The 25084-nt window shown below is 40.1% G+C and overlaps 1 protein-coding gene and 1 pseudogene across 1 annotated transcript; both read right to left on the bottom strand.

Annotated features, from left to right (window-relative positions):
* The window catches only part of LOC109225934, an 11864-nt pseudogene extending 4099 nt beyond the window's left edge, over positions 1–7765 (bottom strand).
* Positions 11416–13031, bottom strand: LOC109225933. Its single transcript, XM_019390742.1, has 4 exons — positions 12896–13031; positions 12198–12808; positions 12037–12063; positions 11416–11856 (listed from the first exon to the last, which is right to left on the bottom strand). Exons 1-4 carry the CDS (start codon positions 13029–13031, stop codon positions 11416–11418), a joined length of 1215 nt encoding a protein of 404 aa, XP_019246287.1.

Here is a 25084-nt window from a genome sequence, read left to right as displayed (position 1 = left end):
TCGTTAAACAACTCGAATTCACCCCGAGGCCCCCGGGATCTCAACCAAAAACACCAACACATCCTAACACCTCATTCAAACTTGTTCCAATCCTCAAAACACATCTAACAACGCTAAAACCATTAAATCACATCGGATTCAAGCCTAAGTTTCTTAAAAACTTCTGAATTACGCATTCGATCAAAAACCCGACCAAAACACCTCCGAATGACCTGAAATTTTGCACACACATCCAAAATCACCTAACGGAACTACTTCAACTCTCGGGATTCTATTCCGACCCTCGGATCAAAATCTCACCTATCAACCGAAATTTGCCAAAATACTAACTTCGCCAATTCAAGCCTAATTCTGCACCGGACCTCCAAAATCAATTCCGATCGCACTCCTAAGTCACAAATCACCTCCCGAAGCTACCCGAATCACCGGAACTCCAATCCGAGCCCTCTAACTCATAAGTTAACATCTGGTTGACCTTTCCAACACAAGCCTTCCTTAAGGAGACTAAATGTCTCATTCTCCACCAAAACCAAGCCAATTTAACTCTAACTCACCAAATGCCGATAACAAAACATGAAGAAGCAATAAATGGGGGAAAACGGGACGGTAACACATGAGACGATGGGTCGGGTCGTCACAGCCGAGTTCCTATACACTGGGGTCTAGCATGACCGTGAGTCCTTATATGAACATTTTTTGAATATTTCTATGCCTTCCATGCTTTACAGATGGCTTCTATGCGTTGTAAACACCTTGTGGAAGATATTGTGATTGTGGAACTTCGTGGAGCATTGGCTCGGTCTGAAATACAAATGGTGAGAGCATATGAAATGAGAAATGCCTTAGAGCTTGACACGAGTGCTAATGAGAACTAGGATATGAAAATGAAAGAAAAAGAGAAATAACGATTTACTCTTGCATGGTTGTTATTGGTTGTTTGTGTACCCTTGTTGGGATATCCTTCCAAATACTTGTTTACTCCTTGCCCTTTATTTGTGACTGTTGTTTGGGCAAGGTTGAGAGGTATACATTACGGATCGGGTTGCGCGCCGCAACATTGTTATATGTGGATCGGGTTGCACGCCGCAACAGTGATAATTGTGGATCGGGTTGCACACCGCAACAGTGATAATTGTGGATCGGGTTGCACACCGCAACAGTGATAATTGTGGATCGGGTTGCACGTCGCAACAGTGATAATTGTGGATCGGGTTGCACGCCGCAACAGTATTGAAATGTATTAGGGTCGGGTTGCGCTCCGCAACAGTTATTGATGCAAATGTGTTTAGTGTTGGTTTTAGTTTCTTGTTCGCCTTAAATTTTAAATTTCACCTATATTGATTACTTTGGATTTACTGTTAATGTTGTTATCTCCCCACATCATGTTTCCCCTCCCATACTGTTAGTTGCTTTGTACTTCGATTTTTTTGCTGTATATTTATAATTGCACAGGTTTATGTGAGGTCCAGTCTAGCCTCGTCACTACTTCGCCGGGGTTAGGCTAGGCACTTACCAGCACATGGGGTCGGTTGTGCTGATGCTACACTCTGTGCATTTTTGCACAGGTCCAGGTATTGAGCAGCAGCAGCAGCATTAGCACGGGGGCGAACCTTCAGTCCAGAGAGACCCGAGGTAGCTTGCAGGCGTCCGCAGGCCCGGCATCTCCCTTCTATCTTTACGCTTTGGCTGTCATCTCATTGTACCCGAGATAAACAGATTATGTTTCTTTCAGACTTTGTATGTAGTACTCTTTAGATGTTCGTGAGGATGTGACTCCAGTCCCGGGGTAGAGATATATGTGTTGGAACTTCTATATTATTGATCATCTATCTACATTTAAGTCTTCCGCTTATGATTTTAATTCTGTTGCCTTTATTTAATGCCGTTAATTGTTAAAAAGGAACATGTGTTTAATGAAATTACTAATTAAGTTGGCTTGCCTAGCTCCTATTAGTAGGCGCCATCACGACTCCCGAGGGTGGGAATTCCGGGTCGTGACAATGAGATACCACAACTACTCGTTCTCCTGCATCCGAAACAAACACTTTTTATGTGCACAAATGATCTTTGTAAGATCTGACCCTTAACCAATCTCAAAGGTCAAATGTACCTATGTGCTTCTTCGCAATCCTAAATAAACAAGATGTGCAGCGTTAGTAAATTGTTGATCTAAACTTTCCCCACCACCCTGCAAATAAGTTTGAATAAAATCAATCTCATACATGCAGCCCTTCATTACACACACAGTCATCTTCTTCTTCCTCTTATCTCGTTCTTTCTTTTCCTTTTAAGTTATTCACTTATATTTTTATGGGAGATCGGTGTGGTGAACAAGCTTGATCCTATATTCCTCTAGTCCTGATTCTATCTAATTCATTTCTGGTAGGTGAAATTATCTTGAAGAAGGATTTTCAGGTCAATTTGCACCTTAAAAGCTCACAGATACTACATCCATAGTTAATGCAGCACATTGAAGAATCACGTTACCTTACGTCTACCATACACCCCAACTCCCTCCCAGGAGTAAACCGCTGCCCTTCCCCACTATCACTACAAGAAATTCGGCAAAAATCGACCAAGAAAAACCGACCAACTTTGGTCGGTGGAAAACATAGGAGAGTGGGTACTCACCGGAATTTCCAGATCTTTCTGCCCAGATACTAAAGCCCGATAAGCCTTCTGTCGAATTTTGGCTGCTTTACGAAGAGAATAGCCTTGAAGATCTCCTAAATGTCTCTCTCGAAGGTCTGGATCTTTAATCACCTGGAATTAAATACAAAGCAAGGATGACGATATAAAATAATTAGACTAATCCAACAGGTCGGCTAGTCAAATTTTATACAAAGATCTTATACACACATGCTTATCAAACCCCAACTCTTTTTCCCTTCTTCACAATTCATCACTCATAGAAATAACAAACAGAATATCATATTTGCACCACAAAAAACGGGTATGCGCTCCTAACACCTTGGACATGGTCATGTTGCATTCTACATTTCAAACATGAAAGAATCAAACAGACTTTATACCATAGTTCTTGAGTAGCAGTTATGAATCTGCATGCCTTTCTTAGCCCAATAAGAGCATTCTAGTCCATCTTTTTCAATTGGTGGAATGTTTTAGCTAATAGACAACAAAATCCTTATTGACTATCCAACTACAGAATTACGTGATACCAGTGCCCACAAATGTTCTCTTATTAAAATTTCCCACAGTTAAGAAATTGCTAAATTCTGCTGTTCCATAGTAATAAGAAAACTACCTCGACATATAGCAAAATCACGATTTCCAGTTTCCAGACACTCATAACAAGCAACAAATAGAAGAAACGGAACAAGAAAGGGAACAGCAGTATCCAACTGCCACAAGTTCACAGAAGATATGATTAATAAAGGACAAAGGTAACAAACATTTAAAAAAACGTATGAAGATCTCTGGGAGGAGTTTCTGAAGTGGGGGGAACAAAGCAAATAGCACAAGATGAAACTGGTTAACCAAAAGCAACATGTACAGGTTTCTCATTGGTAGCACATAATAAGAGCGATTCTTATTCAGGAAGTTACATGAAGAGTATGGTGGATAAAAAGTTTGTAACATTAATGGATTGGGATCGAATTCCAATCATGCAAAGTAACAATGAGATCATACCTCTAGACCTCCACAGTTCCTTGCAATTGTCTCAGCTGTCTCATAGGCCCGCTACAAATCGAAAGAGTATACAATGGAGATCCTTGGCTCCATAGAGAGCCGGGCTGCCACCTTTGAACAAACATATTTCAGGAACTAAGCCCAGATAGGAGAAAAAGAAATAAGGAAAAAAACAGGTGAATTCCATGTAATCCCCTGTGGCTTTCCAATTTGGAAATCTTTTACCTCTCTCCCCTCCCCCCCCCCCCCCCCCAAGAGGGGATGACGGAGTACTCTCCTTGACCGTGATCATTAGCAAATGGAGGTGTAGTCCAATTACTTGACTCTTCCCAAGGTGGACATGGTACTTTAATGGAAGGAAAGTCGGCGGAGAAAGAGGGGAGGGGGAATGGATACCAGCCAACCTTTGCTCTCTCTCTTTCTTTTCCCTGCTTTTTCTCCTTTTATAATGTACTTCCATACATAATAATAAATGTTGCTCCCGGAAAAGGCTTTGAGTAATGAGAAAGGAAATTTTACCATTATTTATTTAAAATAAATACCACTTAAATAAATTATATTCTATAGATACATTTTATGGTTTATAGTAAATTTTTTAATTTTGGTTATATCCTACACTTAAGCCAATTAATACGCTATGTTTTATTTTTCTCTCTCCATCCTCTGATTTTTCTCTCTCATAGTTACCGTTTTTGTCACGACCCGAATTTCCCAACATTGGGAGTCGTGATGGCGCCTACTATCGGAGCTAGGCAAGCCAAACATTTAAAACATTTTTTTCTGATTTCATTCAAACAATATAATAAACGAGAACAATAAATAAGCGGAAGATTTTAGATTAATACAACTGAAAACCAAAAAAAAATGCGGAAGTTTGAAACATAGTTCTACCCAGAGTCTGGTATCACTAGCTCACGGACTACTATAGAATGCTAAAAACAAGTCTGAAAGGAAATACATAGTGTTTGTTCGATACAAGGTAAACAAACTAAAACATAGAAGGGACTTCGGCCTGCGAACGCCCGCTAGGCTACCTCGTGAGTCCTTGGACTGAAGATAGCTCCCGGCAATCCTACTGCTGCGGTCCAAAAGCTGCTCCCTGATCTGTGCACAAAAATGCACAGAGTGTAGCGTCAGCACAACCGACCCCATGTGCTGGTAAGTGTCTGGCCTAACCCCGACGAAGTAGTGACGAGGCTAGACAGGACCTACCAAAAATAACCTGTACAGATATATATACATATACAAGAGCAACGGAAATAATAACAGAAGATATCAAGTAAAGCTGGGAAGAGGGCATGCTCGAGGATAACAGATGAAGACGAATTATCAGAAATAACAGCAGAACTACTCCGGGTTTCCATGATATATATATATATACGGCGTGCCACACGATCCCATATTATAATACATAAGTGGTCGGCGCGCCACACGATCCCATTTCATAACATATATAGTGGTCGGCGTGCCACACGATCCCATTTCACAATATATAAGTGGACGGTGTGCCACACGATCCCATATTATAGTATATAAGTGGACGGCGTGCCACACGATCCCATATTATAATATATAAGTGGACGGCGTGCCACACGATCCCATATTATAGTTCAAAATATCTGACTTTGTAAAGAAGGCCCTATTAGGGGAATTCGTCGACATAACACTTTAACCCGACAAGGGTACAGCTAACAGCCCAAATATCCCGGCAAGGTAGAGCACATAATAATAGTCTACACGTCCCGGCAAGGGAATAATCACAACACGTCCTCTTTTAAATCACTTCTTTCTCAACTATCACATTCTTGTTCGAGCCAACGCTCCAAAATATACCAATCACAATTCTTCCTCAACCGTTCACGTTATACGAAATTTATCAATTAAACAAGGAAGTTGTGTCACATCATTCGAATTAAAAGCAATTAAGACTCACGGTCATGCTAGACTCCGGTGCATAGACAACCGTCACCATGCCTATACACCAACATTTAGCAAGTAGCAAATAGTATCCTACTCCTATTCCCTCAAGCCAAAGTTAGAACAAACACTTACCTCGGTCCAAAGAATAGCAATCAATCCTCAAATACCGCCTTTCCTCTACAATCCGACTCCGAAACAATGGTATCTAGGCATAATTAGTTCAATAATATCAATAAGGGCTCGAAAACATAATCTCATAGCCTAGAAATGAAATTTCAATCATTTTTCCAAAAATACCAAAATTCAACACCGGTCCCACATGGCCCAAACACGAGGCTCAGACCAATACCCAATCACCCATAAACCCACGAGTTGAAACATATAATTTATTTCAAGATTCGACCCCAAATTGAGGTTGAATCACCCAAAATCCCCAAAGCCCTAACTCTACCCAAAACCCCTAATTTCTACTTTGATTTCATGATTTAGGTCTAGGAATTCAGTAATTAATGAAGAAGAGTGAAGGAATTAGGTGGGAAATTACTTACCCAAAGACTTTGGTGAAGAAGAGCTTCAAAAATCGCCCCTAGAGCTTGGAGAAGACAAGTTTTATGAAAAAATGGGAAAAATCCCGTAATGGGTCTGTTTTGAGCTTTTAAAATTAACTGGGCAAAAATGCCCTTCGCGTTCGCGGGAAAGGAGCTGCGTTCGCGAAGGGTTAATTCAACAGACCATCGCGTTCGCGATGAGGAGGCTGCGAACGCGAAGAGAAAGACTGGGTGGTCCAGGGAAATTAACTACGCGAACGCGTGAATTAGTTTGCGAACTCGAAGAAGGTGGAACTAAAGCTACGCGAACGCGGGAATAGGTTCACGAACGCGAAGAAGGGAACCCGGCCAGCATCGCGATCGCGTAAGGGTGACCGCGAACGCGAAGAACAAACCTGGCCTGCAACAGCTGAAGGAAAACCTGCTATATTTCTAAGTGTAAAATCACCCCGAACCACCTCCAATTCACTCCCGAGCCCTCGGGGCTCCTAACCAATCACACACACTAACTCAATAACATCCTACGAACTTACTCGAGCGATCAAATCGCCAAAATAACATCAAAATCCATGAATCAAGCCTCATAATCATCATTTTCATTTCAAACTTCTTAAACTTCTAACTTTAGATATTTAGGTCCGAAACACGTAAATGACATCCGATTTCGACCAAACTTTACAGAAAGCGCTTAACACCTATTTAAGACTTGTACCGGGCGTCGGAACCAAAATACGAGCCCGATACCGTAGTCTTTTAATCAATTTTCATTTCTATTTTCCTTAAGAATTTCAGAAAAATAATTTCACAGAAAAATTCATTTCTCGGGCTCTCGACCTCGAAATTCGACTCCGGGCATATGCCCGAGTCTCATATTTTTCTACGGACCCTCCGGGATCGCCAAATCACGGGTCCGGGTCCGTTTACCAAAAATGTTGACCAAAGTCAACTTTAGCAATATTAATATCAAAATTCTTCAAATTTTTCACAAAGTTCACATATTTCAACATAAAAGCTTTCCGGCTTCGCGCCCGGACTGCGCACGCAAATCGAGGCAACTAAAAGCGAGGTTTTCAAGGCCTCGGAAGCACGGAAATAGGAAGAAGTCCGGTGATGACCCTTTGGGTCGTCACAGTTTTTCATACAACTTCTCAATACACGTTCAAAACTACGCTCCAAACCACGCTCAAAATCAGAGAAACCTCCTCACCCACACCGCTGCTTCCTCCTTCCCCCAATCTCGGCGTAAACCCTATTCTCCTCTAGATTTTACTCATTTGTTACTATAATTAGTGTGGTAAGTATTTTTTTTTTATTTTCGCTATTTTTGCTTATTATCAACATCTCTACTCACCAAATTTTCTCTAATCAACAGTATCCAAGCGTATTCTCACAATGTCTGAGAATACACCCAGCAAGTTGATTACTAGAGGTATACCCACTAAAATTCTCAATTTCGATGAGCGCTCTTTCTCCTTGCAAATCACTCAAGGGGAATTGGATGCAGGTATAAACAAAAATATGGCATTGGAGAAGAGAACAAAATCTCGACATGACAATTTCAAAGAAACCCAAGTCGAGAAATCATTGAAGGAAACAAGACTTCCCATTGCGGAAAAGAGGAAAAAACCATATTTCTCCTGCTTCATCTGTCAAGGGGAAGGAGGTTGAAGCAAGTAAAAGCTCGGATACACTTGAAGAAAAGGTAATTTATGATGTATTCATCTGTATTATTGATGTATACATCTGTATTTATATGTATACAACGGTTGAGTTCTCTGTTCAACAAGGATATTCGATATATTTTTGTACTTATAGAAATTAATGATACAGGTATGTCAGTTGTATTCTGATGTATTCTTATAGTTGTATTTATAAGGATTTTCAAAGTTCCCATCAGTATTTTATTCTAATTGCAATGTCTTTATTTGTTGTATGCGTATGTATTATATTAGTACATATTTCTATCACTGATATCTTACTCCAGTTGATTTTTGCAGACTGTATTTAGTTGTATTCATATGTATTCATGTTAGTTTTACTATGAAATATGTGTTGTATGCAGTTGAATTTAGTTGTATTCATATGTATTCATGTCAGTTGTATTATGAAATATGTGTTATATTCAGTTGTATTCATGTCAGTTGTATTATGACTATGTGTTGTATTCAGTTGAATTTAGTTGTATTCATATGTATTCATGTCAGTTGTATTATGAAATATATGTTGTATTCAGTTGTATTTATATGTATTTTACATTTGTTAAATGCAGGGAATTAAGCTGTTTGTGAAAAAACAGCCTATTTTTGCACCGTATATCAGTGTATATACTAACACTGACATAGTCTCTGAGCTAAAAGAAAATCTTACTCCAGAGCAGTACAACCAACTGGGTAATACTTGTTTTGGAAATTTCCTTCAAATGAAGCGTTGTGAAGTCCAACATCAACTCTTCAGATGCTTCATGGCTCTCCAGTTAGAAGGAACTCCAGAAACTAGAATTGTGATACACAACAGTGCAAAAAAGTTGCATCAACCCCGGTACCATCTCATAGGAATCGGCGACCAAGTAAATGGTATTCTTCACCTTACGAGTCTAACTTCGACTCCGCAGGTTAGTGTTTTATAAACTAATTATCTATTTTCCCATGGTTTTTATAATTAAAACTCTCTATACATGAATTCAATGAACAACAGGTACCTCAGTAAAGTTGACCCCCATTTTTGAAAAAAGACCCATTTGAGGATGATTCAATAACGGGGTTGTAACCTACATTAATCATTCAGGAATACGACAAATGGGTTCGTGATGGTCTTCTTGCTAGACATGAGCAGAAGTGAATTTTTTCCCGGTATGTCTATTACGTATTTATATTTTAAAAAATGGATATAACGTTTTTTTAATATCATACTTGTAGAAGTAATTTGGAAGACCATTACAAGAAGAACAAGTCAACACTTCATATACCATTGGATTTTGGAGTTGATCAAGTCAATTCAAAAAATTGGTTTTACCTTCTATCGTTTGACGGTAAACTATGGGATGACAATGTAAGTTTTACCCCTTCCAACTCCACTATAAATTATTTCTTTAGTATTGGTTTGTCTAATTGTATAATTCATAAATTGAGCTCTAACCCAAATTTGTCTTACATTACTTTGATGTACTCAATTGTATGCAGATGTTACTAATAAATCTGCTATATTTAATTGTATTCAGATGTATTTTAACAATTTTTATTAGTTGAAAATGAAATATGTTTTTAATTGAATTTGTATGATGTATTTAATGGCATCATTATTCCTAAATAACTGTTGTATTTTAATGTATTCAGATGTATTTTCAAAGTTATCAGTAGTTGTAACTAACAGATGTATTACAGTACTATGAATTTAATTGACTCATTAGTTTTGAATAATAACATGTATTTAAATATATTCAGATGTATTTTAACATTACTGGGTAGTTGTAAATATCAGATGTATTTAACTGAATATCTATGATGTATTTAATTGCCTCTTTATTCTTGAATATCTGCTGTAATACAGTGTATTCAGATGTATTATTCTTGAATCTGTGTGATGTATTTAACTGAGTTTTCACTTGTCATATTCATTTTTTTTCTTAGTTTGATTAATTGGACTAACACTATGTAATTAAATTTGTGCATAGCATATTGACGTCATATTCTACTATCTGAGAAAGAAGGGAAAGTACAACCAAACAAGCAACTTCAAGTATACAACTGTTGATTGTATATTCAAGACAAGAATCGCTGAAATCTTCGACAGGTATGCTGATACAGATAGTAATGCTAATGTAGCCAAAGAAGAGGATGTGGCATGTGAGTACATAAGGGGCTACAGATTGCTAGCTAATGTACCTTGGCATACTGTTGACAATGTCTTGATACCAGTCAACTTGAAGGACAAACTACACTGGATATGGGCTGCTGTCTCATTCAAGGAGAGATGTATCAAAGTGTATGACTCGTACAGATCTGCAGGTCATGATGCCTATGTAGCTTCTGAGATAGATAAGCTAGCTAAGCTTGTACCTCTATATCTATCAATCAGTGGCTTTTACAGAGATAGTCAAGGCATAGATTGGTCTACTTACTCAGCATACACTGACAAGTCACATACTGATCCCTTTGAAGTTGTTTTCATATCAAATCTGCCTCAACAGAAAGCTGGGAGCATGTATGTATTCAATCATCGTTCTTGTATCATTTTAAAAATCTAGTTGTATGAATTATTTTTAATTTTTTCAATCAACATTTTTTCAGGGATTGTGGGGTGCATGTTGCGGCATACGCAGAGTTTCTGAGCACTCTTGGTGAGATTCCACAAACAACATTTGATTCCAATCTACTCCGTCAAAGATATGGTGCTCTCCTTCGGAACTATACTATGCGAAGATAGACGCTGATGCCATATGCAAAAATGAAGCACCCTCACAGATTGCTAGGCAAATCACTGAGTCATATTCAAAGTTGCAGATAGTGTTAGAGTAGCTTTGGGTGAATGTAGTTTTGGAAAGTTTTTTTTAGGTGAATACTGTTTTTTGAATAATTTTTTGGTGAAGAAGGTATTCAGTTAGAAAAAACCATGTTTTAATCACTTTATCAACAGTGTTCATGTATGACAATTGCAACTTTTCAATCTATGTTTCATTATTTTGTTCATAAGTATTCATGCTTAATCTTCCGTTTATATTCATATGTATCTTACAGGATATATTCATACGTATTCAACAGGGCATATAAGTATGTATTAATATTCAGTCACTTGGCTTGTATATCAAAGTCAAAAAATGTATGCTTCTGGTTTATACATATGTACCCAACTTGATGTATTTATTTTACTTACTCAGGTTATACGTATTTATTGAAATTGTTATATTATAGCTGAGTATATAGATGTATTCCGATGTATTCTGACTAGTTATGTATATTCAACTCAAGGTTGTATTCGATTGTATACAACACAATACTGCAACTAAATGTATCCAGAATCTAATCAGGTTATATGTATTTATTGAATTTGTTATGTTATAGCTGAGTATATAGTTGTATTCCGATGTATTTTGACTAGTTATGTATATAACTCAGGCACTGTCTATAATAAATTATCAAATTATATGTGGACAAGGTTGTGTTCGAATGTATCCAACACAATACTGCAACTAAATAAATCCAGAATCTATTCACGAAAGGCATTTCAGAATTTATTACTTGACAATGTCATCATAAGTAATGACAAATCGTTGGAGCACTAATACATGTCAAAGTGTTAACTAAATCATACGTGGAGCATTTCTACACGTTCGCTTGTTATGTCCTCCCTGCCCACATATGCTACATGAATGTTGATTTTTCGGCTGCAGCAATTCACTTAAAGGTTTATCGCGCTTCTTCTTTGGCCTTCCAGGAGGTCTTTTCCATTTAGGTGGTAATACAACCTCCTCTACAACATGTGCTGGTATATTCCAGTCATTTCTGTCCTGTAGCGGGTACACAGGCACATCGGATGTCATTACAACAGAATTTGGTTTGTAATAGTTAGAGCAATATTCTTCTGGCATTAGAAACTTGCTCTTCAATACAGCCCAAGCATGTGGGCATGGTAATTCATCAACTTGGAACCTCCCACAAACGCATTTTCTCTCTAACAGGCAGACGGTGTATTGCCTCCCTCCATCGTTAACCGTATGTAAGTATTCAGTTGATGGTACCACCTACATTTAAACATAGACCTATAAGTTTTGAGCACATATAACTGAATTTCTTTATGTATAATGCTGAATTATTCAGTTACATACAACTGAAATGTTTGAATACAGAAGAATACATCATATATGTAGACCGGCAGACTATAAACTATAATTAGGTCTTAGCTTATGAATACAATGACATACATCAAAAATCTGCTTAACTTTAGGCAACTGAAAAAAAACAAAAACATTATAAGGCTACTGCATGACAATACAACTGAATACGTCTATCTAAAAAATTCTGTATAAGTTATTTCAGAAAACAATTAAGCTATATAATACAATGACATTAAAATAAAACTTACAGTCATGCGTGTAGACATTGCCTCATTCAAAGTCAGCATCTCCTGGTATTTTTTTCCAAGCGTTGTGTATGTCTGTGTAGCTTCTTTGCGGTTACTACAATTCCAACATCCAAACATCTTCCTAACTTCTTCGAGGAAGTCGTATATTGGCAATTCCCTTGCTGACACTAGTGCGGCATTGATTGACTCAGCAATATTTGACGTCATGGTCCATTCCCTGTTAACAGGTGCATACAACCTAGCCCACTTTTCGTATCCAGCTAACTCCAAGTATTCTTTCACCCTAATATCTACCTTCTCCACCTTCTCCATCAGACTGTCAAATTCAGCTTGTGTGTATGCTTTTGCCATCGAGAAGTATATCTCGCTCAACTTTGCATGGCTCTTTTTGAATTTCTTATATACGTTGTTCCATAGATGCCATATACAGGCAAAATGCGGTACATCTGGATACACTCTCGATAAAGATTTAATGATACTCTCATTTCTATCTGAAACGATGCACATGTTTTCCCTGTCACCGTATGCTATCTTGAATTGCTCAAAGAACCACGTCCAAGCAGCATCGTTCTCTGAATCAATAACACCATATGCTAGTGGCAATATATGACCTGTAAAGACAATTGAATACATATTTTTAAAACATGTATTTCAATCTTTAAAATATTAACAGATTTTATTATAATTCACGTACTCACCTGCACCATCCAACGTGCTTGCCGAAACGAATGTCCCGGTGTAGTAAGATTTTAGGTGACTTCCATCCACAACCACAATGGGTCTACAATGATCAAACCCCTTTATAAAGGCATACAAAGATATATACACGTACATGAATTCATTTTTGGGCTATTTTACCATTCTGATGTGGAACCTGGATATGTCATATCGATTGTAGATAAGTATGGTTCACCTCTCAAAAAATTCATTGCCTTTTCTTTAGCCCGCCACGCCAACATGTAGCTAACATCTACACCTAAATCTGATTTTCCATTATCAATAATATTGGTGTATTTCCTCTATGATTAGTAAGCTTAGGCCTAATCATACCACCTATAAGACTGCTACTTGCATGTCGCTGCTCATACACCTTGTCCTTCAGCGGACATGTATGGTTATTGTCACGACCCGGATTTTCCACCATCGGGAGTCGTGATGGCGCCTACTGTCGGAGCTAGGCCAGCCAAGTATTAAAATATTTTCTGATAACATCTCAACGATATAAATAAAACGAGTCATTTAAATAAAAGCGGAAGTCTTAAAAAACATAGATAACTGAAAACCAAATGCGGAAGTTTAAATACAACTCTACCCAGAACCGGTGTCACTAACTCACGAACTACTAAAGAGTGCTAAAAACAAGTCTGAATAGAAGTACATCAATGTTTGTTTCGGTACAAGGAAAACAAACTAATAACATAGAAGGGACTCCGGCCTGCGGACGTCAGCTAGGCTACCTCGAAAGTCCCTGGACTGAAGTCAGCTCCCAATCAAATCCTACTGCTGAGGCCCAAAAGCTACTCCTGGATCTGTGCAAAAAGATGCACAGAGTGTAGCATCAGCACAACCGACCCCATGTGCTGGTAAGTGCCTGGCCTAACCCCGGCAAAGTAGTGACGAGGCTAGACAGGACCTACCCAAAAACAACCTGTGCAGATATATATGTATATACAAGTGCAACGAAATAACAGCAGAAAATACCAATTAAGGCGGGGAGGGGACATGCTTAGGGGAAATACAGATGAAAACAACTTATCAGAAGTAAACACGAAACTACATCAGATCTCATAATCTATATAAGTGGTCGGCGTGCCACACGATCCCATTTCATAGTATAGCTCGGTGGTCGACGTGCCACACGATCCCATTTCAGCAAATATAAGTGGTCAGCGTGCCACACGATCCCATTTCATAATATATAAGTGATCGGCGTGCCACACGATCCCATTTCATAATATATAAGTGGTCGGCGTGCCACACGATCCCATTTCATAATATATAAGTGGTTTCCCGGCAAGGGAGAATAGGACTAAGCAGTTAAATCCCGGCAAGGGAGCAACAACGATAACTTACACGTCCCGGCAAGGGAATAATCACATCTCTTTCTCTTACGTTCATTTCTTACTTTTTAATCAAGTCAAAAACCGAGCCAACGCTCCCAAGAGTTTACACATCATATTTCCTTCTCATTCTCTTCATATCATATAGAAACCATCAATTAACAAGGAAGAATCACTACAGAATCCCAATTAAGCACAAATAAAGACCCACGGTCATGCTAGACACTGGTGTATAGATATTCGTCACCATACCTATACACCGTACTCAACCTTTAGCAATTAGCAAATAATACTCTAATCCTATTCCCTCAAGCCAATCCGNCTGTTAAACTTGCCATATGTATAATGGAATTATACCGTATTTTGTATACAATTGTATCAATCGCACTTTTCCGTGGTTGAATTGAGAACTGGGAACAGAGAAAAGGGAGAAGTGAAATTCCAGATGTTTCTCTTGTTTTCGCTATTTTTCTTGTTGAATCGTGAATGGAAGAATACAGATTAATGGGTAATAGTTTTTGTTCGTTGAGTTAAATTAGGAGAATATCAGGTGATTTGATTTCCTTTCCGTTTTTAACAAGTTCAACCTTCCAGGTTTTACGCAAATACGTTACTGTATTCACGATAAGGCCGCGTGTATACAGTCGAATACATATCAACCTTAGCTGGAATTCCCTTTTTCACGCCTATTTTTGCTATTGTATTAATGAATACAATAGCTTAAATACATCAAATACATCTTATAACCACATAAAAGGTATCTATAACACGTAATATAGCAAAAGGTATCTATAAATGGCTAATTACACCTAAAAGATAGTGCTTTATGAAAAATTCTCTAAAAGAAAATAGTTATCCACTCAAAAATGGGTTGGATAATGAACCATTTAAAAACGGGTCGAATATGGATAAAGACCATATTATCCACTTAGAAAATGGTTAACCAAATTGATAACCAATGGATAACTCGCGTTTTACAAATGTAAAAGTTAAACACATTAGTTATCCATTGGTTATCCACCCATATTATCCATCAAAAAATGAGTTGGATAATGAACCATTTAAAAAGGGGTCGTGTTGGCCCAAGTAAAGGTGAGTTTTGAAGACTGACAAAGGAACTCAGACATGGACCAGGTCCATCCTAGTGAGGCACAGATATGATCAACTCAAGCATGTGAGATGACAGTGAAGGAGATAAACCTAACTTATCAGAAGTGATATCTCCTGATCATGATCGAAAAGGTTGCATATTGGATAAGGAGAAAAACTCCTTACCCAAAGAGAACACTGCTTAAGAGACGGATAGAGTTAGAGGATGAGTTCAACTAGAACTCTTCCACCACGGAAGAGTAGCATCAGAATTCTAGTGAATCTCTAATTACTAACTCCTTAAATATCAGTGTTGTTCTCTTTTACAGGTAACGCACATAAGCAGAAGTAAAACGTAAATTGAGAGCAAAATAGCAAGGCAATTTTGCAAGCAATTTGTGTGTGTGATTCAAGCGTGCAAACCTGAAGCTACTTGAACTAGATAGAAGAATCAGTTCCAAGTGTCTGTCTTTTATTCTAGTTCAATTGTAGTAGGTGGTTTTCATACTGTACCTTTCAGCTTATCTAGAAGCAATTGTATTAGGTACTCAGAGTTTTCAAGTTAGAGTTAACTTGAAGTTGTCGCAACAGTTGAGGCTGTGTGCTACAACGGGATTAGAGTTAGTCCTAAGTTTACAAAAGAGTTTTTATAAATGCAGTTTTTGGCTCAGTAATTTTAGTGGAGAGTTTGGGAAAATCCTACTGGAAAGTAGGTCGTGGTTTTTTCACCTTTTGAGCCAGGTGTTTTCCACGTAAAATCTTTGTGTTCTTTAATTTCTGTACTTATTATTCTGCAACAGTAGTGGTTGGAACACATAGAAGAACCAGGTCCTTCTATAATCAAGTTAAGGGAAAATTGGGTACCACACAAATCACCCCCCCCCCTTTTGTGTGGTATTGACGTATATATCACGACCCGGATTTCCCACCCTCGGGAGTCGTGATGGCGCCTACTAATGTGAGCTAGGCAAGTCAATTACTGAATAGATTACCTTTACCCATTTATAAATTCGTTAACAGTTATAATCCAACAGTTAATAGTCAACAAAATTTAACAAGCGGAAGACTTAAATTTCAAGTTTAATAGTACAGCTAATACCATTCCATGACAAAACTACCCAAGATTGGTGTCACAACTTCACAGACTGTCTAAGATTACTACAAATAAAGGTCTGAAAGAAATAATACAACACTGTCTCTGAAAATACAAGAAAGAAACATGAATAATAACTAGTTAGAGACGCCAAGGCCTGCGGATGCCTGCAGGACTACCTCGGGTCGCCTGATGGACCAGAAGCAGCAACCTCACTGCAGTACGAAATCCACAACACTGGGATCTGCACAAAAGAGTGCAGAGTGTAGTATCAGCACAACCGACTCCATGTGCTGGTAAGTGCCTAGCCTAACCCCGGCGAAGTAGTGACGAGGCTAGGACCAGACTACCAAATAAACTTGTGCAGTTATATAATATACAGCGGAAAGTAAAGCAGAAATAAACAAGTAAAGATGGGAGGGGGGAATCATGCTTCGGGGAATAACAAGTAAAACAGAATATCAAGAGAATTATAAAGGAACCAAAATCCAACTACTAACAAGGATAAGGAAAACAAAGGCAGAATTCACTTTCATTTCACATCTCGTTGCAGGCGTGCAACCCGCTCCCATTTCATGTATCTCGTGGCAGGCGTGCCACCCGCTCCCATTTCATATATCTCGTGGCAGGCATGCCACCCGCTCCCATTTCAATTATCTCGTGGCAGGCGTGCCACCCGCTCCCATTTCATATCATTGTTGCGGCGTGCAACCCGATCCAATTATATTATTATTGCGGCGTGCAACCCGACCCAATCATATCATTGTTGTGGCGTGCAACCCGATCCAAATATATCATTATTGCAGCGTGCAACCCAATCCAAATATATCATTATTGCGGCGTGCAACCCGATCCAAATATATCATTGTTGCGGCGTGCAACCCAATCCACATATACAATCAACAACAACCTAACAAGAGTCCCGGCAAGGGATCAATAAGGAACTACACTATCCCGGCAAGGGAAAACCAGCTATAACCAAACTTGTGCCAACATCTACTACCTCAACTAACACCAATGTTCAACCATAAGTAATCTCTACGAGAATAATTATAAACCTTGCTCATCACAGAGAGTCAACAACTTAGGCATTCGTAGTAATTCTCAATAACACAATGATTTCAATTTAAGACTCACGGTCACGCTCGACACCAACGTATAGATACTCGTCACCATACCTGTACGTCGTACTCAACAAGTAACACGTAGCAAATAGGACACAACTCCTAATCCCTCAAGCTAAGGTTAGACCAAACACTTACCTCGATGCCACGAACACAGTTCAAGCCTCAACTATAGCTTTACCTCGTGATTCCACCACCAATTTGCTCGTATCTAGTCACAAGTTACTTAATTACATCAATGAATGCTAAATAAACAATTTCTAATGCATGGAAATAAGTTTTCGAAAGCTTTTCCCAAAAATTCAAAAATCAGCCCCGGGCCCACATGGTCAAAACCCGAGGTTCGAACAAAAACCCGACTACCCATTCACCCATGAACTCAAATATATAATTTGTTTTGAAATCGAACCTCAAATCGAGGTCCAAATCCCCATTTTTTGAAAAACCTAGGTTCTACCCAAAACACCCAATTTCCCCCATGAAAATCATTAATTTTGAGTTGAAATCATGTTAAAAGATGTTAATGATTGAAGGAAACTAGTAAAAATTGACTTACAATCGATTTGGAAGAAGAGTTGTTCTTGGAAAATCGCCCTAGGGAGTTTTTGTTTTGAAAAGATGTGAAAAAGGGTTGTTTTTCGGCTAAGTATAAATAGTTGTAAGCTGCAGTTATGGGAATTGCGAACAGGGGTTCGCGATTGCGAACCCTTCAGAAAATGGGGACTTTCGCATTTGCGAGAAAGATGTCACATTTGCGAAGTCGCATTTGCGACTGGGTTCTCGCATTTGCGACAAAGGAAATGCCCAGGCAGGTGTCGCAATTGCGACAAGTACTTCGCATTTGCGAAGAGAGCTGCCCATGCCTCCTCTCGCATTTGCGATACATGGCTCGCATTTGCGAGCTCGCATTTGCGAGACAGGCTTTGCAAATGCGAAGCCTGCATGTCTGAAACATACCAACATTTCCTAAGTTGAAATTTTCACTCTGTGGCCTATCCAAAACTCACCCGAGCCCTCGGGGCTCCAAACCAAACATACACACAACATCAAAAACATCCTACGGACTTATTCGTGTAATCAAATCACCAAAATAACGTCATGAACATCGAATTAAACCTCAAGATCAATGAAATTTCTCAAAACTTCTTAAACATCAAATTTTGCATTTAAGGTCCGAATCACGTCAAATGGATTCCATTTCTTACCAAACTTTACTGACAACACATATAAATCATATTGAGCCTGTACCGGGCTCCGGAACCATAATATGGGCCCGATACCACAGGTTTCACATAACATTTCACTTTCAAAAACCCTTTATATTTTTCAAAAAACAATTTCTTTCAAAAATTCATTTCTCGGGCTTGGGACCTCGGAATTCGATTCCGGGCATACGCCCAAGTCCCATATTTTCCTACGGACCCTCCAGGACCGTCAAATCACGGGTCCGGGTCCGTTTACCCAAAATATTGACCGAAGTCAACTTAATTCATTTTAAAGCCAAACTTTATCATTTTTCACAGATTTTCACATCTAGACTTTCCGGCTACGCGCCCGGACTGCGTACGCAAATCGAGGTGATGCTAAAAAAGGTTTTTAAGGCCTCGAACCGCAGAATTCAATTTAAAAACAAGTGATGACCTTTTGGGTCATCACATCCTCCACCTCTAAAACAACCGTTCGTCCTCGAACGGACTGAAGAAGGATGTACCTGAGTCGGGAAAAAGACCGCATATCGGACTCGGACTCCCAGGTCGATGCCTCAGCAGGCTGACCTCTCCACTGAACATGAACAGAAGGAAAACTCTTCGATCTCAACTGACGAACCTGCCGGTCTAGAATAGCTACCGGCTCCTCCTCATAAGACAAGTCCTTGTCCAACTGGACAGTGCTGAAATCTAACACGTGGGATGGATCGCCGTGATACTTCCGAAGCATGGACACATGAAACACTGGATGCACGGCTAATAAGTTCGGTGGCAACGCAAGTCTATAAGCCACCTCTCCAACTCGATCAAGAATCTCAAATGGGCCAATGAACCTAGGGCTAAGCTTGCCCTTCTTTCCAAATCTCATCACGCCTTTCATAGGCGACACCCGAAGTAATACCCGCTCACCGACCATGAATGCCAAATCACGAACCTTACGGTCGGCATAACTCTTTTTCCTGGACTGAGCTGTACGAAGCCTGTTCTGAATGATCCTGACCTTATCCAATGCATCCTGTACTAGATCTGTACCCAACAACCGAGCCTCTCCCGGCTCAAACCATCCAACCGGCGACTGACACCGCCTACCATATAAAGCCTTATAAGGAGCCATCTAGATACTCGACTGGTAGTTGTTGTTGTAGGCAACCTCTGCTAAAGGCAAAAACTGATCCCACGAGCCTCCAAAGTCAATGACACAAGCTCGGAGCATATCCTCCAAAATCTGAATAGTCCGCTCGGTCTAATAATACCCTTCTTAAGCAAGTCTTGCAACTGCTCCTTCAACTCTTTCAACTCGGGCGGGGCCATACGATACGGCGGGATAGAAATGGGCTGAGTGCCCGGAACCAAATCAATGCAAACGTCAATATCCCTGTCGGGTGGCATACCCGGCAAGTCTGAAGGGAATACCTCAGGAAACTTATGAACAACAGGCACAGACTCAATAGAAGGAACCTCAGCACTAGAATTACGAACATAGGCCAAATAGGCCAAACACCCCTTCACGACCATTCGCCGAGCCTTCATATATGAAATAACACTACGGGTAGAATGACCAGGAATCCCTCTCTACTCTAAACGAGTTAAACCCGATAGGGCTAAGGTCACGGTCTTGGCATGATAATCCAAGATGGCGTGGTAAGGTGACAACCAGTCCATCCCTAGTATGACATCAAAATCGACCATGTCCAGCAGTAATAAGTTTACTCGGGTCTCAAGACCCTCAATCACAACCACGCAAGAACGATGAACACGATCTACCACTATAGAATCACCCACGGGGGTGGACACATAAATAGGAATACTCAGAGAATCACTGGGCACGACCAGATACGGTGCAAAATAAGATGACACATAGGAGTATGTAGACCCTGGATCAAATAAAACTGAAACATCTCTGCTACAAACCAGAACAATACCTGTAATAACTACATCAGAAGCCTCAGCCTCGGGCCTTGCTGGAAGAGCATAGCATCCGGGCAAGGCCCCACCACCCTGAACCACATCTCTGGGTCGGCCGGCTGCTGGCTGGCCTCCACCTCTAGCGGCCTGAGCTCCACCTCTAGGACCTCTACCTCCACCTCTAGCACCTCTACCCCCACCTCTAACTAGCTGGGCGGGCTTTGGAACACTCGGTGCCTGAACTATGGCACGGGAACCCTGATGCTGAGAGCTACTCGGTGCTCGAGGGAAAAACCTAGCAATGTGACCCACATCACCAGAAGTGTAACAAGCCCTCGGCTGCTGAGACTGCTGACCCTGACGACCTGAATGACCACCCCGAAAACTCTGAAGCGGCGGTGCACTGATGGGAGCTGGTGGTGCACTGTAGGACTGCTGATCAGAATGCTGCATCTGAGGACCACGGCCACCTGAAGCAGCGTGAGAGACCTGAAGAAAGGCCTAGGAGGATGGCCCCTACCATACGAATCCCTGCCTCCAGACGAGGCACCACTGAATCTGCCTGAATGACGAGGCCTCTTATCCGACCCATGGCCACCTCCCTGCGACAGAACAATCTCCACTCTCCTGGCCACATTGGTCGCCTCCTGAAAAGAGATCCCACTCCCTGTCTCCCTAGCCATCTGAAGTCGAATAGGCTGGATAAGTCCCTCAATGAACCTCATCGCCCTCTCCCTCTCAGTGGGAAGTATAACAAGAGCATGACGAGCCAAGTCGATGAATCTGGTCTCATACTGAGTAACGGTCATAGAACCCTGCTGGAGACGCTCAAACTGCCTCCGGCAGACCTCTCTCTGAGTGATAGGGAGAAACTTCTCCAGAAATAGCTGAGTAAACTGCTCCCAAGTCAAAGCTGGTGATCTGGCTGGTCTAGCCAAGCAATAATCTCTCCACCAAGTCTTGGCGGATCCAGACAAGCGAAAAGTAGCAAAATCGACCCCATTGGTCTCAACTATCCCCATGTTCCTGAGAACCTCATGACAGCTGTCTAGATAATCCTGGGGATCCTCAGAAGATGCACCGCTGAAAGTAGTAGTGAAGAGCTTGGTGAAACCTATCCAACCTCCACAAAGCCTCCGAAGACGTAGCTGATCTATCACCGATCTGTGCTGTTGTTCGGCTAAAGAAGCGGTACGTGACCTCGCCATTCGCGAAAGGACAAGAGTAGAGGTTTCAATTTAGCATTGAGAGAACAAAATCGCATGACATGAAAGAATAGATGTGAAGTTTTTCCTAACTCTGTAGCCTCTGGGGGATAAATGCAGACGTCTTCGTACCGATCCCTCAGACTCTACTAAGATTGTCTGTGAATTGTGAGACCTATGTAACCTAGAGCTCTGATACCAACTTGTCACGACTCGGATTTCCCACCCTCGGGAGTCAATAATTGGCTTGCCTAGCTCACATTAGTAGGCGCCATCACGACTCCCGAGGGTGGGAAATTTGGGTCGTGACATTATAAAACATCAATTGGTATCGGAGCGGGTTATCCTTGAAGAGGTTAACACCTTAGGAACAGATCAAGATGAGTGCACCACCTGGAAACTGGGAAGGACAATCCACCGCTAGGCCTCCACTCTTTAATGGCCAGTACTATTCCTGGTGGAAAAACAGGATGAGAGATCATATCATAGGAGAGGACTATGAACTCTGGGACATTGTTACTGATGGTCTCCTGGCCACTACAAAGAAGAATGCTGAAGGAATGGATATGCCAAAGACTAGAGATGACTGCACTGCTGAGGACTTGAAGAAGTGGGAAAAGAATGCTAAGGCCAAGAAATGGCTAGTGTGTGGACTTGGTCCAGACGAATACAGCAGAATTCAAAGTTGTACTACTGTGAGCATGTGATTTTTGCCTCGCATGAATTACTCCTACAGATTTCTTAGATTTAGGATTTTTTATTTTTATTGTTTAATTTGTAGGAATTAATTGCATAATTTTCGTGTTTATTTGCAGTTTTAATTTAACACAAATTCATAAAAAATACAAAAATTCGCATTGCATTTACATTTAGGATTTAATCTTATATATTTTAGATTAATTAGTAATTAGGATTTCACAAAAAATATAAAAATCACAAAAAATGAGTTATTTTTGCTTTGTTTAAATTCTTAGCTTTGATTTTGGTTAGATTTCCTTCAAATTTGATATTTAATTAATTGTGCCAATTATTAAATAGATTGGGTAGGTTAATTTAATTTTTAGAATTAATTTAGACTTTTGAGATTTAATTTGAAAAGGAAAAGAAAACAAAATCAAAAGAAAATTGAGTCACCTTAATAAAAGACTCAAATTTGGGCCAAATTCACCCCAAGTCCAATATCAATCCGTTTTAGTCCTCAAACCCGCCCCCAGTTCCAGCCCAGTCCACCCCCAACCCGGTCCAGACCCCGTCCCCTTCAAAACGACGTCGTTTTGTTAAAATTAATCCTGACCGTCGAGGATCTTTGATCCAACGGCTGGGAAGTGGGTTAATTTTAATATATTAGTGTCCGAACCAGCCCCCCCCTACCCCTCATTCACCATCTCAGACCACCCCTGTAACGCCGGCCAATACCCCATCGTGTCTCCGCCTTCCCCCACCGTCCGCCGCCGGCCGGAAATCGTCGCCGCCGGCGGCGATGCTCCGATCAACCCCAAAATTACACCCCAGACTCCCCTTCTCCTTCTTTACCCAAATCCACTGTCCGTTACCCCAAAATCTTACCAAAACTCGTCGAATATCCGTTCGAAGTTTTCCGGCCAAGTCGCCGGTTATGCCAAACGGTCCCAAATTAACACCATGGGACCGCCTTGACCTCCTCTATCCAACCCCCATAGCCACATATCTCAAATATGGCCAGAATTGCCCAAATATCCGATCAAAATCCGGCAGAACCCTAAATTAGAAAATCTTGGGGATTTTCGACCATAACTTCCCTAATCATGTGTGTTCTTTTGGAAAACACACGATTAGGGATGTTACGCGTCAAGAATCCCGGAGGATTCAAACAAATGACCAGTCGGAGCTCACCCCATAGTCAGTCAAGTGCTCAAGCTAAGTAAGTTTTCCTCGTCCTCCTTCGTTAATCTTTTCCTTCTGACTGATACTTCCTCTTGAGCAATCAATTTAGGGTTTGAGTTTATTTTTCCTCATTTTTCGCTTGAGCCAGTGGTCAAATAGATTAGCATTTGTTGTCTTTTAATTAATAATTGGGTCGTTTGTCAATTTACTTGTGACTGAGTTCTTTAGGATTAGGATTAATCATGCTTAGGGTTAGTTTAGGTTTTTAGTTGTTTAAATCTTCTCCAGGCTTCATGAATAAGTTGTTCTATTAACTGTGTGTGTGTCGAATTTGCTTGCTACAGTTTTAATCAATACTCTGTGGGCACTGTTATACCCTGATGTGTTATTAGTAGTTGTTAATCCAAAAGCAGTAGTCATTTGAATTTAGGATTCACAATTGGATTGGTGGTTGGTTAATTTGCAGAAATAGTTATTTGAACCAGGGTCAATTAGAAAGTTTAGTGTAGTTAATGGAGGCTAGTAATTTCAGAATAAATAAAAGGGTAATTTAGGCATAGAAAAGGGTAGTTCTATTAGGAATAGTAATTTTAAAAGTAGGGAAGGGATAGTATAGGAATTGTAATGGGTATAGGACTTTCTAGAATAGACTTTAGTATAGTTTTCAATAAAATAGGTGTTGTTACTTGGGTAACAAGTTTAAAAATAAGGGACTAAAAGCTGAAAATGAGAAGGACTAAAAAGAAAACAAAAAATCTGAAGGAAGCCTTAGGCTTTGCCTATAAAAGGCACACCCATTGCCTTGTTTAACAAGTTTTTGGACACCCCTGAAATTCCCAGAGTTCCCAGCCACCAAATTTCCTCCCAAAAGCCATTTTAGTCTTCAGATTAGCATTTGAAATTCAAATATACAAAAATACAAAAAAAAATCAGAAAACAGAAAAACCAAAAATGCTACTGTTCCATTGAAATTAGAGACTGATTTCAGTTTTTATTCATCAATTCACATTCTGTAGTTACTATTGCTGCTTGTTGAAGTGTAGAGACTCATTTCAAGTACAATTGAATCAAATTAAGTGAGAATTTGGCTAGGCTATGCACCAGTGAAGTTTCATAAGGGTTTTAAGTTCAGATTTGACTTAGTTTGGGTGTTTCGTTGGTTGTCTATGCACTGGTGTTCATTTCTATTTGGTTTGCTGCTGTGTTAAAATGGATCTGCTAGATTCCGTCTGATTTTGAACTTTTGGGACTGCTGATTCATTTCTGGTTCGAAGCTGTGTGATTGTTGCTGTGTGAACTCCTGTTGTTGTTGCCTTACTTCACTGGTTCTCAATACCTGC

This window comes from Nicotiana attenuata, chromosome 5 (assembly GCF_001879085.1).
Source record: "Nicotiana attenuata strain UT chromosome 5, NIATTr2, whole genome shotgun sequence".
Lineage (NCBI taxonomy): Eukaryota > Viridiplantae > Streptophyta > Magnoliopsida > Solanales > Solanaceae > Nicotiana > Nicotiana attenuata.
Note: the sequence above shows the minus strand (reverse complement) of the source record. Positions and strands in the feature narration are given on the sequence as shown.

Coding starts and splice junctions, on each gene's coding strand:
- LOC109225933 (XM_019390742.1), bottom strand. CDS start 13,031: ATGTACGTGTATATATCTTTGTATGCCTTTATAAAGGGGTTTGATCAT. Junction 12,809..12,895: donor AAGCACGTTGGATGGTGCAG/GTGAGTACGTGA, acceptor TTGTCTTTACAG/GTCATATATTGCCACTAGCA. Junction 11,857..12,036: donor AAGTTAAGCAGATTTTTGAT/GTATGTCATTGT, acceptor GTTTAAATGTAG/GTGGTACCATCAACTGAATA.